Source organism: Wyeomyia smithii, chromosome 1 (genome assembly GCF_029784165.1).
Source record: "Wyeomyia smithii strain HCP4-BCI-WySm-NY-G18 chromosome 1, ASM2978416v1, whole genome shotgun sequence".
In the NCBI taxonomy this organism is placed as follows: Eukaryota; Metazoa; Arthropoda; class Insecta; order Diptera; family Culicidae; genus Wyeomyia; species Wyeomyia smithii.
This window is the reverse complement of record NC_073694.1, coordinates 30,877,659-30,894,245: the sequence shown is the minus strand read 5'-3', so window position 1 is coordinate 30,894,245 and position 16,587 is coordinate 30,877,659. Positions and strand designations below refer to the sequence as shown.

Here is a 16,587-nt window from a genome sequence, read left to right as displayed (position 1 = left end):
GAAGCGTGAAAAACAAATGTTATCCGATCGGTAGCTCTAGTATCGCGAGTGCCAATCCTAAATACAACAATTTTGATATTATTGCTGACATAAAAAAAAACTTCGGTTATGGTCGTGTTTTGGTTTTGCAGCTTGAAAAACAGCAACAATAACAAACGTACAAGCAGTGAAACGTCACCCGTGGATTGCCTTATAGAAAATTGGATGGATTGGCGTAACTACTTCATTGGTGTTAGTGAAAAACTGTACGGTGGATCATACCTTCTATTTTCAAAATACTCTGTACAGAGCCAACAACTGTAAATGTCACATTCAAACTAATAGCGAACTTCTTTATTCAACTGGGTCAGTGTAAATCTACGCAGGAATAGAGAAACGACATTGCGATTCACGATGCAAGAAAGAGGCGACAGACATCCCCAGGTGGGCTTTGAGAATAAAGAAATTCGCTATGAGAGCGCTTACTGATTTTGCGTTAGAACTTTCTGATTTGGCGTGTCATTTACCATAACGGTGAGTGCCTTGTCGGTTCTGTAGTTTACAGTCTTCGAGATTTTCGAGACTTTTTATTTAGTGAAAAATGATATAAATTTACCTAAAATATTTTATAAGGCGCATTAGTCAGTTATGACTAATGTTATCTTAAAAAGTTAAAACCGATCTCAGTTTCATCTTGTAAAAAATCTGTTTAGTAACACACTGCCCATGTTTCTTTCAAAGGTTTGAAAGCTAGTAGCATTTAATTCTTTCCATTGTAAAAAAATATTTTTTTAAACATTTTGGAGCGGCACTTTCGTTTATACAATCATGTTTGTAACTTATGCTTTCGCCTTTACATGTTTCATGGGGACACTAAGTGTAACACTGTAAATCAGTGGAACAGAAAATTTGAGAGTTTAGTTTAAAAAAAACGAACTGTTTAGCAAAAAAGTTGGAAAAAGGGGACATTAGAACGTTCGACTTGATTGGAACGAAAATAAAAATGCAAATTTCCTATGCTTTTGTACGAATGTAATGTCATGCGCATGCCGTAAACATATGTCTAGTTGATGGTGTGTCCCTTCAATCAATTAAAAAGAATAAATATGTTTTAGACTATAAATTCGGTGATGCTCGAATACGCAAACAACGTCCAAAAAAACCTGTGTCACAATCGAATGGTAAGCAGGGAGATGGAGGCGGCAAGAGCGATGGCGGTAGTGGAAGACAGAGGCAGAATGTGACCGACGACTGCCACAAAACCTTGTTAGAAGCTGGTGTAGCCTCTAAGGATATTGGAAAATCCTGTGAGGAAGTCCCAGCAGAAGACAAGGTTATTGTCACAGGTCACAAAAATACCTCAGGTCTAACCACTGTGACGCCAATATCCTCTGTTTCGAACAGACTGAAAATAGTTAAAATTACTCCTGAATACAGGGAGATAAATTTTTCAAATTTTTCTGGTAATGTCGTGCCCATTGAGAGGGAACATGAAAATCCCCCAAAAAACGGCCAAAATTACCATCATGAATAATGTCATCAATATTTATAATGCGAATCTTGTTATTGTAAAGGGAGTACTCGAAATCCCATGCATGAGGTTCGTACAAAACACCATGTTTTTCCAGGAGCAAACAGCGATCAAGAACATAACTTCTGTAATCAACAAACAATCATGTAAGTTGATTTTTAATCGTGTTACTTCATCTCTTAAGTCAACCAGGAGCAGTAAGACTTCATTGCTTACAGAATTATTAAAAAAACACATCACGGCCATCATAGATGTCTTCATCACTTGTGAAACGTTGAAAATCTGCGTGCTTCTAATTCACTCTTTGGACGACACGGCGGATACAACACATTTATTCAAGGTATGGATCAGAATTTTTAACTCTTATAACATAGGAAGATGGACTAACAAAAGTTTCTCTCTAAAAATATTGACAAAATCATCAGTTTTAAATTATAAATTTATAAGTACGATAATCGACAATACGGATTACGCTGCAAAGGTTTTTCTAACTGTTGGTGGGTTGTTGGATCCTAGATTGGTGATACTTTGATTTGCAATGTCTGCCATCAAAGTAGCATAAATTAACATCCAACACAAACGAACAGCAGCCATAAATCTTTGCAGAATAATTCAAACAGGTACTGCCAACATTGCGTTGGTCCAAGAACCTTACTTTAAACATGGAAACTTCTATGTTGGTAATCTAATAAATCCTAACTTTGATATTTTTAGGCAAAGTGGAATGAACTATCCTCGAATTATGCCACGCGCATGCATACTCATAAATAAAATAATAAATGCTACTCTTGTCTCCAATTTAACTACGGGGGACATCTGTGTTGTCAAAATAGATGTTAAAATCGAAAACGTCAATAGACAGTTTGTCTACTGCTCTGCATATCTTCCACACGATGAGGCCTCTCCCACGGAAGACTTCAAAAAAGTTGTGGCTTATTGTAAAAATGAAAATTTACCTTTAATTGTGGGCACTGATGCAAACGCCCATCATATAATTTGGGGTAGTTCAAATATAAATCCCAGGGGCTCTGACCTGATGGAGTATCTTTGTTCTACGAATTTGAATATTTTAAATATAGGAAATGCTCCAACTTTTTCAAGCCACTACAGAGAGGAAGTGCTAGACTTAACACTCTGTACAAATAATGTTATTCATGAAGTGAACAATTGGCGGGTTTCTAACGAAGAATCATTGGCTGATCATAGATTTATATTCTTTGAGCCTCTAAATGATTGTTTAGAGGTAACTCGTTTCAGGAATCCAAAAAATACAGATTGGGACGCCTATGTCGACGCTCTAGCGTCGAAATTTCACGGGTATGAATCTGTTTTGGAAAGCCCACATGATCTAGACGATGCTATTGAAATCACAACATCCTACATCATGGAGGCTTATGAAGAAAGTTGTCCCTTACGTACAATTAAATCAACACGAGGCACGTCCTGGTGGAATACTGAACTTGCAAAATTACGCAAGAATTGCAGAAGGGCTTGGAACAGACGCGGTACAGAGGGAATCATTGCTTTTAAAACAGCTCGGAAAGCCTATAAAAAAGCTCTGAAATCCTCTGAACGACGGGGTTGAAAAAACCACTGCACAAACATTTCTAGTGTGAATGAAACTAGCAGACTTAATAAAGTTTTAGCGAAATCTAAGGACTTTCAAATTAACTCGATAAAGAATAAAGATGGAAATTTTAGTACAAATGATGGAGAGGTTCTAGAAAACCTCTTTAGAATACATTTTCCGGGGTGCTTAGAGCTGGAACAATATGACGTTCCCGATCACTTTTCTGTTCCTTCGGACACATGGGTGATAGCTCGTCGGCTGATAACAATCGAGTCAATAAAATGGCCTTTGGATAGTTTTTTGCCATATAAGACTCCTGGAGCTGATGGAATATACCCATGTCTCTCCAGAGAGGCTTCCAACATTTAAAAAATATTTTAAAGCAGATTTTGACTTGCAGCCTTGCTACAGGATACATTCCAAAATCCTGGAGAGAAATAAAAGTCAAATTTATTCCAAAGGGGGGACGTGCCTCATATGATGAAGCAAAAAGCTTTAGGCCAATCAGCTTGAGCTCGTTCTTCCTCAAATGTTTGGAGAGAATTATCGATCATAACATCCGTAATGAAATTTTGTCCAGACGACCTCTTCATGAAATGCAACATGCGTATCAAAGAGGAAAGTCTACAATTACTCTCTTACACCGTGTTATTCATGATATAGAAAAGGCCTTTTCACGGAAGCAATCCTGTTTAGGAGTTTTCTTAGATATTGAGGAAGCTTTTGACAGTGTTTGACAGTTGATGCGGCATACTTTCATGAAATACCCTCATTTATCGTGACGTGGATATATGAGATGCTAAAAAATCGTTATTTGAACTCATCGCTAAGAGGAACGTTCATAAGAAAACAATGCATCAAAGGATGTCCCCAGGGAGGCGTTTTGTTACCTCTGCTGTGGAATCTCGTAGCGGACGGTCTGTTACGAAAACTAAATAACTTAGGATTTCTCTCTTATGGCTTCGCTGATGATTATCTTGTTATGATTACTGGAATGTGTATAAGCACAATTTTTAACCTGATGCAACAGGCTCTAAAGGAAACTGAAAAGTGGTGTCGTGAAGTTGGGCTCTCTGTAAATCCCAATAAAACATCACTTGTATTGTTCACTAAAAAAAGGAGAATCACTGAAGCTCGTCCACTTCGTTTCTTTGACTCTGAGGTCTGTGTGACAGATCAAGTTAAACACCTTGGAGTAATACTAGACTTTAAACTTAACTGGTCTGCTCACATCGATTTTAGAATCAAAAAGGCATGCATGGCCTTTGGACAATGTAGACGAACAATTGGTAAAAGCTGGGGTCTTAAACCTAAATACATTTACTGGATTTATACTGCAATTATAAGACCAATACTAGCGTACGAATGTCTCGTATGGTGGCAAAAGGGAGAGCTGAGTAGCATTCAGACAAAGTTAAACCATCTACAGCGGATGTGTCTAATGGCATTGTCTGGTGCATTCTCTACAACACCCACTGCTGCTTTAGAAGCTCTTTTTGGTATAAAACCGTTGCAAATTTTCTTGAAACAGGAAGCCTACTCATGTGCATACCGGTTACAAGCAAATGGATTTTGGCACTATGATATCGATAATAACAATTCCCATTCACGTGTGTGGTCACACATGCTCTCGTGGGACCAACTTATAGTTGCTCCAAGTGATATGACTCTTCCTGTGAGTTTTCCTCATGGTGATTTCAGTACCTCTTTACCTGTGCGTAATAATTGGATATCAGGCCGCATAGAAAGAGAAATTTCGGATCATATTGTTATTTATACGGATGGATCTCTGCTTGAAGGAAAAGCTGGAGCCGGAGTTTACTCGAGTGAACTAAGATTGCAACAATCTTTTTCATTGGGTATCTACTGCACAGTCTTCCAAGCTGAAATCTTTGCTATTATATGTGGAGTGCTGGCAGCCCTCCAACAAAAGGTAATTGGGCAAATAATCTATATTTGTTCTGATAGTCAAGCTGCTGTCAAAGCACTTGGTTTTCACAACTCTAGGTCGAAGCTAGTCATTGCGTGTCGCACTTGTCTAGAAGAACTTAGCATCATGAATACTGTTAATCTTCTTTGGGTCCCTGGACACTCTAACATTGCTGGCAACGAATGGGCAGACGAGCTTGCCCGAAGTGGTGCATCAAATAATTTTGTGGGTCCTGAGCCCGCGGTACCTATTCCTGAGTCTTGGATAAAACAAAAGATCTGCTTTTGGGCTTTATCTGAGCATAACAGGTTGTGGACAAATCTTGACTCCTGTCGCCAAACAAAATTGTATTTACCAAGCTTATCTGTAAAAGTTAGTAACTATCTTTTGAATTTATCGAAAAAGAACTGCAGTGTGCTGATAAGACTTCTAACTGGCCACTGTAGTTTGAACTATCATTTAGCAAGCATGCATCGTTCGAATACTTTTGGTTGCGACCTCTGTGAGAGCGATTATGGGTCTTCTTTTCATTTAGTATGTAGTTGTCCCAGACTTGCCCAACTGCGTTACAGGATTTTCGGTCGTCATCTCATAAATGAATCTGAATATAGATCTCTTGATTTGAAAAATATCCTTCAGTTCGTTCTTAATTGCGGGAAAGAACTCTAGTGCCTTCTAAATTTTTGCTGAGACTAGGACTAGGAAGACGAACTTTATGGTTTGTCACGGATAATTCCTAGAACACAAATATCCCATGCTTTTTCTATGTTTTCAATCCTTTCTTTATCCTTTTTCCTCTTCTACTCTTAATACTTCCTTCTTCTTCTATCTCTTTTTTCCCTTTTTGTCAGGTAAATGATGAGAAGGTTCCTGCGGTTAGGCACAAATCCTCCACATGTGAGGGGAACGTGCCGTTATAGCCATGGCTTTTTAGCCGACCTACCTGATACCTAATGCTTTTGTACGAATGTAATGTCATGCGCATGCCGTAAACATATGGAAATTAATTGATTGAAGTAAAAAATTGGGCGTTCTCGGGACAAGTGAAAATTTACTCAGTGTTTTTATTATTATTATTTATGTTTTGTTAAATTTATTTGTCATTGAACCCATCACTAGTTCTGTACTACGATTATTCTCCAAACTAATTTGTTAATACATCTGATTTTTTTTCTCTCGCTTCCGGAGACCCACAGTTGAAAAAGTAAAAAAATAAAATTATTTACAAAATTCCTCTAAACTAAAAAACACGCGTATTTATTAACGGTTACAGTAAGTGTTATTTTCTCGATTGTTAGCCAACGAAATACTAGTTTCACACACTCACGACTCAAAAATAAGTTAACCCGGTCTGCGTTTCAAAAGTGTGCGTTTCGTTTTCTCGTTCACTACAATTAACTGTCTAACAAAACAAAAATTTGACACATTATCCTCTACAGTTAAGGTTAATACGATTATCATCCGTAAAATGTTATTTCATCATAACAATTTGTGTGTGTATGTGTGTAAAAATAATTCTAATACACTTCTCTTTCCACTCTCTTTAAAATCTTAATCAGTACAACAAACTTGTGAACGTAAAATGAAAAATGGCAGCGAACTTATACTAGAAATTAAATACCGCACTTATATTTGTGGCTCTATTGCTTAGTAAATTTTGGCTTTGTTATATATGAACTTGCTGCTTTTTTTCTATCGCATAAGTACATATAAGTATGTTCGTTTGTATGTTGTATTGTATGCTATATTTTTTCATGTTTCTAAAATTTCGACTTTATATTCAAATATTTAGCGTGCTTACAGTAAGCTTAATGCACTTTTGCTAAGGCTCATATAGTTCCTAATTCTTAATGTTGATCAACAGCATTTCGCTTCGACGAAAAGTACGTCCTGGGTGACTTTACTGCAATGGGGGACTGACTGCCACACACCATGCCCATTAAGGCTTTCGCCATGTTTTATGTATAATTATTATAAATAGAGCATGGAAGTAAATAAATGAAGACTAGTTTGGCGCAACTCTGTGCTTGGCGATCTGCACAGGTGGCAGTTTGTCCCCAGAAGCAGACCCCCAGATAGTATGATTTCGATTTCAAATTTTGTTGAACGTTTGTAGGCACTTTCGAGTTTATTTCCCGGCGTAGGTTGGGTTTTTGAATGTCGTTGTCGCTTGCTTGTAGATGGGATTTTCGCCCTGCAAAAAAAGTCATTGAATAATTATTTTGTGTTTTTTGTGTGTGTCACATTAGGAAATTTACCGTATCCCACTTAGCCATCATTCGTTCTTTTTCGAATCTTGCGAATTCGCGTCGGTCGTGAATCGTAGTCAATAGTTTCCACAGCAGCAGGACCGCTAAACCAATCAAAACTACTGCTGCGATGACGGCCAGAATGATGCCCAGCATGTAGACCTTGGGGGGACACTCGCGTTTTTCCTGTGCCTTAACCACAACCTTTTCGCCACTATCGTTATAGGAGAACTCATACCGACAGTCTTCTTCGTCGAAAAAGGTGCACTTATTGTCATCCTTTTCCTCGTCGATTTCCACCTTTTGCACCGGAATTGGTGTAAATAAAGTACAGTTCGCGGCACAGTCCGATGGATCAGCTAAAGGTCCAGTTTGGTACTGCTGACACTGGACGCAGTGTTTGAACTCGTTGCAACGACCAGAACAGGTTGGGCATTTCTCACAGAAACGACCGGAAAATCGTCCCTCATCCGTAATTTTACATCTAAAATAAGAGAGAGAGAAAACAGTCATCTCTGGAACAACATTAGACTACATGGTACCAACCTGCAGCTACCGCACTCACACGTGCCATGACCAGAGCAAATTTCCCCACCGTTGGGTGGGATACAGTTCTCGTTGGTAGCTTTGCAGTCACAGGCAGCACCGGTCCATCCTTCCGCACAGATACATTCCCCACAGGAGCAGATACCCTGTTTCGGTCCGGAACAAAGTAGCCCGTTGTGCCGGTCGCAGGAGAAATTATCGCACTCACAGAAACTTCCCGAAATTATCTCCTCCGGATTTACTCGCTTGTCACAGTCGCAAACTCCACAAACGCACTGTCCTCGTCCACTACACTCAATCGAGGTGTTCGTCTGCCGGCATGCATCAGCAAAACCTGCCTCCGTGTGTATATCCGTGGCCGAGCACTCGCACTTGTGACCATGGTGAAATTCGTCACAGTCGCAGACTCCACACTTATAAGTACCCACATTACTGCACTCCTCGGCGTACTCCTTATAATCTGGATTACCCGGTAACTCACACGGACAGCTGCACAACATTTCTATGTCCACGGTTAAACTTTCGTTGATTCCGACAGGATAGATCTGCAGCACTTGATCCCACTCTCTGGGATTTTCCGGGCACTTCAACAGCGTTATATGAGCCTCGAACTGAACGATATCCCCGACTTTGAGACCATCGCACTTATTTGTCTGTACCAGTGGTCCATTACCGAGACAGCGTGAGTAGTATTTGACCTCAATCAAGCTGTCCGTACGATTGTCTTTCATCTCGACTGAGGAGGATATTTTCTGAAACAAAAACAAACACTTTTGGTAACATAGATCATAGATTATTACACCTAAAACTTACATTGTATTCATCGCGCACCAAGGACACAATATTGGACGAATCGTTGGACAACATGGCCGCCGAAGAACCCTCCACCAGCTTAGACAACCGCTCGTATACAGACAGTTCGTTCTGCGTAATGGCGAAGATCACATTAATCGCGTTCTGCTTCACCTTCAGATTGATCTGCGAAATGCTCGGATAATCCTGAATCGTTGAATGTGTATAGCGTCCGGTTTTATCCAGATGGCATTCGCCATCGTTTGGCGTAATAACTCCACCCAGCTTTCCGTCACCAGCGTAGTGGAATCCGGCATCGGTCGAGAACACCAACAGACGGCGGGCTTTCTCGCGCCAACCGATCTGTTCACGGCATACGACGGCCTGCATGATCGCATCGAAACCACCCTCCGGGGCATCCAGATTTCCTGATACGGCCGCCCGCTGTACCTCTTCCTGTTGGTCACGAAACGGAACGGGCTTGGTTAGCACATTCGCACTTAGATATTGAACTTCAACTGGTCAAACCAAAAGCTACAACATCAAAGCCGTTTACCAAGCGGTTCCCCATGCATGTAAAGCTTAGAAATTTTAGGCATTTGGTACTTAAATTAGTGTTAGTATATTATGCAACAAAAAAAAAATGCGTGCTTCATAATGTGTACTGGATGAGGTGCAAAATATGAATGATTTGGGAGATGTGGAGTGCGACATCGTACGACACTCTGACTCTATCTTGGCTGCTGGAAGCTGGTGCAGGGAATTTGTACAAAATTACGGGACTTTTCATTACTAAAATCTACCTAGGAAACGAGGTTTCACGAATTAAAGAATGGGGAGATGGATAAAATTTTCGAGTCTAAGTTACAGAAGAAAATCCGGTCTTAACCGCCTAATACGTAAAACCGGTGAAGGTGTGCCTCGTGAAAGTACAGGATGATCTAGTAATGAGTTGAATCCTGAAGTTGATTCTAAAGATTTGACATATCAATTACTGATTGTAGGCTGTCAATTCGAGTCATTGTCTTTTCTGATCAGCGCTCTGTACAATTTCATAAATTTATGATGCCTTACACAAACTAATAAAATTTTTGTTGGCGAAATTTGCGGACTGAGCCGTCTAAATCGTTCAATATCGAGCGTCTCTCGTTAGCGTTTTGAAGTAGAATACTTCTCTCAGGAAGTTCGGCTACATAGGGATGTGAAATGAAAATCTAAAACCGAAAAAAGTGAAAAATATGTCCAATTTCAAATGCTAATAAATTGGTTAGTATTAGATGGATTTCCTTCGTTCTTGCAGCAATAGATTGGAAAATCTTCTAAGATTCTTCCTAAAAGAAGATAGTTGTAATTTTATTATTCACACTATTGTACTATTGAAAATAGTCAAGCCTTGTCAAAACGAAAAATTCGACCTCTGATTAGTCGTTATATGATTGCTTCCCAAGCACGGTCGACAGAATCATATACCTTGCAATTGAAAACATGCTATTTGGCCTATATAAGTGCCTGTTTCAGCCAAAGTCGCTCATAATAGTTCTAGACAGCGACAACAGCAGTCGTCCTTCCTTAACAGCAGCACTAGCCCTGTGGTTGATCACCACGTCTCAGGAGCAGCGCGGTTCTTCTCAGCGTGTGTCGCTATACTGCCATTATTCCCCCCGTGTTGGGGCAGCATGAAGATTGCCATCAGGAAATCCAATTTTGAAAATCAAAATGCCTTTTTCAAGGCAAATAAACAAGTCATTGAAAGTTAATAGTTTTTGACAACGCAAGCAAGCAATCTGTGTTAGATCCTAGCAATTTTAATCTGTCGCACCCGTCTAATTTACTGAATGTGAAATAGCTTCCACAGTGCATGTTGTCCGTGTATCTTAGCTTAGCAGCCTTCAACTTTGTTATCAGAGTGCCTGACTACGATTTGGTGAAATTGATTGAGTTAAATGTTTACAAAATTTTACAATATTCCTCTTTCTTCATTCAATAAACCAGGTAATACGATGCCTTCGTCATACGCAAGTTCACCATAACTCCCGCTATCGGCGTAACACAGAGATGCAATCAGCGTCATATCCGATTTTAAATTCAACAACAAACTGTCATTTTTAGGACAACCAAACAAATGAATTGAAGATTTAATATTTTCTCGTTCTGAGCTTTAACCAAAAGTTAATTATCTTAATTTGAATTCACATGTACATATACTCTGACTGTTGAAACTTGTTTGCGCCGCAAAGAGATTGTTCTTTTCCTGTTCAGTGAGGTCGTATTTATATGTGCAAACTGAAATTGAGTAGTACTTCAACTTCATTTGCACAGAATTTTCAATACCGCCAATGAGCGGTCAACATTTATTTGCTAGGAAAAACGACTGACACGCAAGCAGCCGGGTTATCTTTCCTGTAAAAGTATTCTACTTCAACCTTGCGGTCGTGGCTTTGCACACAACTCTCCTGTGATTTTTTAGGTTCGAATAGTATCAAGCCATGTATTGCGCTTTTTTTGGTTACTAAAACCTAGTATTGACCTGAAACGGAATGTGTAATAATATCGGTCAAGAGATGAATTTTCTCATCAAAGGTGATGTAGCTTCAGGTATATGAGGTCAACCTTACTTCTCCGCACGGAATAATACAAAAGACAACTAAGAGTGTCAGATTGTTCTCGCAAAAGCACAGCTGTCAATATTTTTTCGGTAATTTTAAGTTTTTTCTTGACCTTTTTTTACAGAACAATACTACGGCTTAAACTGACGAGCGAAGCGATATGATTGGCATTTTGGTTTGCATGATTATTTCGCATGATAACAGCTTTCCGGTTTGTTCTACAGGAGGAATTAGCTGCTGTTTTGGGAATGTGTTTGATTATAGACGATTGAGCAGTAAAAAAACAATAAAAATTAAATTCAACGGAACAGTTAATTGTATAATCAAATTTTAGGGAAGGAAATCTACACGTGGTCTGGTTTTTCGTTTTTTTTTTTTTTTTGTGAGGAGGGTGGATCAACAAAACTTACTGTAAAACGATACGTATCCATACTGAGAGGCATGAGATTATGATAGCCGTAAGGAGCCGCGCATTGTGGACATGGTTCGCGTAAACTGTGGCGTAAAGGTAGGATACGATTTGATTAACACTTGTTTTTATTTTCAGTCGAAAGATATTCTAATGAGTTTGAATGAAACGAGCTCGCAGTCATGCTAGAATACTTGTATGTCCCAATGCCGGAAATGATAACGGTTGATTCGAGTCCAAGGCCATTTATAACAACAAGCTTTTCCTTATTTGATTAACTACATCTGCTGTTCTATGACAACTTACTGTATAATAAAATAAGTTTCACATGTCATTATCAACTCTGGAAGGAAATTACCATAATAAACTGTACAGTGGTAGCAAACGTTTCCCAAAGATTTTCGATGGATATTACCTATCCAGTAATAAATCCTCGGTGAATTAAAAATAGAAATAACAATTTTGCACCCTCATCATCTTAACATAAAACGTTAAACACTAAACATACATTATGGCATGCAATATACAATTTTTCGAGCACGTACAACAGCTACTAGACAATTTCAACGAGTTAAGTACAACAAAACATTGATCACATATTATTTCATCGAACACGGTGTCATAAATCTGAATATTTCCTAACAACAGTACAAAATTAAAACAAATAAAAATAGATATAAAATCAACAAAAAACGATTTTCTATAAATTTATCCCAAAACTAAAATGAATCAGATATGATCGAGAGAAACCAAACAACCATCCTACCAGAAATTGTAAACAAAAGTGATTTGACTTGTGGAGAACATGAAATACCCCAATAAGATGCAGACTAACGCGAATGAATGAAAACTAAAAACATAACAAACAGTTCATGAACCTTGAAAATACGAAATAATTTGTATGCTATATTCCTACAACTAGAATCCCTCCCACGAGTTTACAAACTACCATCGAGAAGACTATAAACAGTACGGTAGAATAGCGAGACGTTTTTTGGGCGTCTCTGTTCGCCACTTACGGAAAACCGATCCGTGTCCACGTTCAGCGACATGTGATTCTTGTAGCCGTAAGGGGCCTCGCAACGGTCACAGGGGTTGATCAGTCTGCGAGTCGTAGCGATAAAGGGTTCACATTAGTTTTCAAAACAAACATACAGCACATGGAATTATGAATTCAATCACAAAGAGCATGACCGGAGACGCAATCTGATGTCCTGGAAAGAAAACCGAAACGATAGAAAACTCGGCTCTTTCGAGCCGTGTACTCACTTTTTTGGCACGGTTGATACGTAGGGCATCAGGACTTTGTCCACGAAGGATCCGAAACCAAGCCGGAAGTTAGATGTAATGCTGCGCATTTCATCCGCTAATAGTGCTCCTAAAGTGGATAGTTTCTCCTTATCATCCTCCATGGATTTGGATAAATCCATCAAATAGTATAGATCAACTGGATAATCCTCAGCTTGAGAGTACTTTACACCCAATCGATAGACTTCGTCTGAAGAAGGAAAAAAACGTTATCTCCAGGAAACAAGTTTTCATTTTGTTCCGAACGTACTCAATCTCAGTTTCAGCTGCACTCGTTGTGGGTAGATTTGTACAATGTTTTGCCCGCTGGCACTCATGCTTCCAGACGATGAATGAGATGAGCTGGAGTGCGATGATGACGATGAGGACCAGTGTGAACCGCCACTAGAGGACATCTCGGCCTCGTAGCCACCCCCTGCAACTGCTACGCCACCCTTCGATGGTTTGCTCAGCTCTCGGGCTATCAATGTGATCGCTTCATTGCTCGGGTCAACGGTGTATTCCTCCGGGCAGTATCCGATATCATGTCCGTGACATCGGGGTTTACTGAAGTTCGCTTGCGTACACCAGCGACAATTACTCGTTTGGATGCACTCCCGGCAGGTCGTTTTCCCCGGGCAGGTCAACTGCGAAGAAGATTGGCTGGCGGAGAAGTTCACACACAAAACCGCCACTAGTGCGGTTAGGGCGAGGAGCGTTTCGCTCTTAATAATAATTGCTATCATAATCGGTGATTATCTGGAATGGCAATCAAAAAGCAGAGAAGGGTTAATGATAATTGGAGCAGACCTCTTTTCGGTCACTGCGGGGTCGGGCTAACAATTGCCAACGATTTCGATTGTTATCGTTTCGACTTGAAGATGAAGAGCGCTTTCGTGACTAATGGCGGTATCGATGTTAATTAAATCAATATGATACGTTTAATTACTTTCTTTCATATTGTTTTGAGAATAGCTACAGAACTTTATTCGGTGTCTCTTCAATTCGTTTTACTATCGAGACATCAACTTGAACTTAGTTGAAAGTAATAAAAAGTTTGCCAAAATCTTATGACTCGTGCAGTTTATTTCGCTGCTGCTGTGCGACATGCTTTCAATTCTTTCTATTATCAAAACATCCACTCGAACTTAGTTCAAAGTAACGATAATCGAACTTTGCCAAAAATCTAACCATAGGTGACTGGGTGTTAACTGGAAAAAAGTACACCTTGTTTATTTTAGTCTCAACATCATTGTCTTTTTTTTACAATATGTATGCGCTTGGCTGACGGGTACCCAATGTGTTTTTGCTTGAATGCGTATGTAGTTGAACGACTGAATCCTGGTCATTGAATTGATAGTTCAAATTTGCTATTCCATACAATTCTTCGATCAAGAACAATTAACATTAAACATTTTTTACGATACACCGGAATGATTCACTCTTCATACTCTTCATAATAACATGATCATGCCTTACAAAATCTCTCTAGCTTACGTCAAGTGTATTCAGTCGCACAATTCGTTCGCAGAAATCTGCATGAGTCGCCCGTCTGCTCGTGCTTTCGTCGATGGTTGTGATCTGAATCAGCTTTAAGTGGCACTGAACTGCAGCCGAACAATTTTTCTTCGAAAGCGTCTTTTTGTTTTATCAGTAACCCTTTTCTGTTCCACTCAACAAGGCGTGGGCTGATGGGTTGACTGTATAGTACGATAACTGGTTTATTTGCGATCTTCGTTTGCTGCTAATGTTATCGAATGTGATCGCGTATAGTTCGCGCTATATTAATTGGTGGTGACGATTATATTTTCCCGCTCGACTGTGGGCTAACCAACAGAGAAATATGTTTACAAACGTTCAAAATCAACATATGACGCAAGCTTTCACTGCATTTCCTGTCGTGATTTTTCTTCAGCCCACAGCTCTGATATCTATGTATGTGTATGACGCCTTCAGTGTGTTATGCTGACTGTTTCATTTCGTTTTCTGTGCTCGCTTTACGCCAAGATCACTGTACGGTAGATATCAAAACCGATGATGATGATTCAACATCTGGCGCGAGAAGGGTTGATTTTTTATGAATAGAACCATTTTCCAGACTTCGACCGGTGACAGTCAATCTGCTGGATGCTTAAACTAACCAACAGTTCTCAAGGTGCTGCCAGATAAGCTAGACTAAGATAAGATCCCTGTAAACAAGTTCGTGCAGCGTAAGGGAAGATCTCCGCCTTTGCTTTCCGATCTTGTTCAGCCCACACAATCACGCACGGATCGCCATTTTTAACAATTGAAAACCTCTTGAAACAGGACATTATCATTTCACGCAGAATGTTCGCACCACCTTTACGCAGAACTTTGACTTGCGGACTCCATTTTCTTTGCCTTTATCGAAAGAAAACTATTACACACCCATTTTCCCGCAGCCCGAATTCACCAAAAACGGAACAAATTCGTCATTTTTTTCCACATTCTTACCCCGACAGTGGCACACTCCGAAGCACCTTTTGCTATGAACTAGAACTTCCAGTAGTTAAAGGCACTTTCTTTCCACGATTTGACGAAACTAAAAATGTAGTTTCAATGCATTCTTAAGAAATAATATAAAATATTTATAGCCGACAAATCAAGAAAAAAGTCTTCGCAAAACCAATTCTTGCGACGGAAACTGACGGAATGAGCAGGATTAGGGATGGGAAACCTATCGATAATTATCGATAATATCGATAGTTGCCGGCTATCGATAGAATCGTTAAGCTTGCTGCGTTATCGATAGTTATTGATAATTCTCTCGCGGTGGCATGCATACTCCACAATGATGCCAGAACTGAAAACAATAAATTGACTTTACTAGTGTTGAAAGACACTTTGATGCTTGTTCGCTCTCACACGAAATCCTCTTTAAAATTGTTAGAAAATTGAAAGATAATCATTTTCGCTCACTTTAACTCATACCGACAATGGCGAAATTTTGCATAAGTGTGAACGATGTGTGCGAATAAACTATTAAATATTGTTCCTGTCCACAACGGAAGCAACATTTTGTTTTTTCTCTGCATCTGCTTCTAGCTGTCAAACTATCGATAATTATCGATAGTTATCGATAGAATTGGGAAATTATCGATAATTATCGATAGCGATTTTAGTCGATATTTCCCATCCCTAAGCAGGATAATGAATGCGAGCGAGCTCGGTATGTTGTAAAGTGAAGTTGAATGAATGGTTTGATGAATGAAAATAGATGAACTTTATTTATAGAGCCGAATTTCACTAGACACATTTTAAATGGACGCAAGATCGAAACGCAGCAAAAGGTCATCCGTTTTCCGTTGAAATTAACTAGAAATATCCGCTGATCTGCTTTTAAATTGAATTTATTTTGTTTGCACTAAATATAAAAACGGCACAGGGTTTTACAGAAACAAATATATATTTGAGCAGATTTGACTTGAACAAAATGGTAAATTTGTTCGTTCTCGCTGACCCATCCGGTTCAAGTATTTGCACCGTTAAGCACAAAGCATTCCCAAAATATTGTACGCTCTTTGACTTTGTTCGTGAAAGCTTATTATGCAGTAGAAAAGAAAAATAAGGTCAAGACAATTTCTCAATCTTTCTTCTGGAAATTGGTTACCGAAATTTCATGTTTTACCAGAAACTTATAAAAACTGAAAATTTTAGTTCATCGATT

The 16,587-nt window shown here is 39.3% G+C and overlaps 1 protein-coding gene and 1 long non-coding RNA gene across 4 annotated transcripts; one reads left to right on the top strand and one right to left on the bottom strand.

The window, feature by feature from the left end:
• The first annotated feature begins 1,034 nt into the window (after positions 1–1,034).
• On the top strand, positions 1,035–11,681 carry LOC129729887 (uncharacterized). Its single transcript, XR_008728752.1, has 5 exons — positions 1,035–1,160; positions 1,554–1,656; positions 1,729–1,850; positions 11,328–11,478; positions 11,538–11,681. It is a non-coding gene; the product is annotated as an uncharacterized LOC129729887 (long non-coding RNA).
• Positions 6,072–15,585, bottom strand: LOC129729868 (integrin beta-PS). Of its 3 annotated transcripts, none has more exons than XM_055688745.1 (8): positions 15,375–15,585; positions 13,171–13,658; positions 12,882–13,110; positions 11,614–11,698; positions 8,619–9,053; positions 7,806–8,557; positions 7,269–7,743; positions 6,072–7,204 (listed from the first exon to the last, which is right to left on the bottom strand). In XM_055688745.1, exons 2-8 carry the CDS (start codon positions 13,643–13,645, stop codon positions 7,139–7,141), a joined length of 2,517 nt encoding a protein of 838 aa, XP_055544720.1. In that variant the 5' UTR covers positions 13,646–13,658; positions 15,375–15,585; the 3' UTR covers positions 6,072–7,138. The 3 variants fall into 3 exon arrangements, with proteins under 3 accessions (XP_055544720.1, XP_055544712.1, XP_055544728.1); XM_055688737.1 differs by lacking the exon at positions 11,614–11,698 and adding an exon at positions 12,632–12,716 and having other exon boundaries at positions 15,375–15,584; XM_055688753.1 differs by lacking the exons at positions 11,614–11,698; positions 15,375–15,585 and adding exons at positions 12,632–12,716; positions 14,397–14,893.
• Between the last annotated feature and the right edge of the window lie 1,002 nt (positions 15,586–16,587).

Coding starts and splice junctions, on each gene's coding strand:
- LOC129729868 (XM_055688745.1), bottom strand. CDS start 13,645: ATGATAGCAATTATTATTAAGAGCGAAACGCTCCTCGCCCTAACCGCA. Junction 11,699..12,881: donor GTATCAACCGTGCCAAAAAA/GTGAGTACACGG, acceptor TTTACGCCACAG/TTTACGCGAACCATGTCCAC. Junction 8,558..8,618: donor TGGTGCGCGATGAATACAAT/GTAAGTTTTAGG, acceptor TTTTTGTTTCAG/AAAATATCCTCCTCAGTCGA.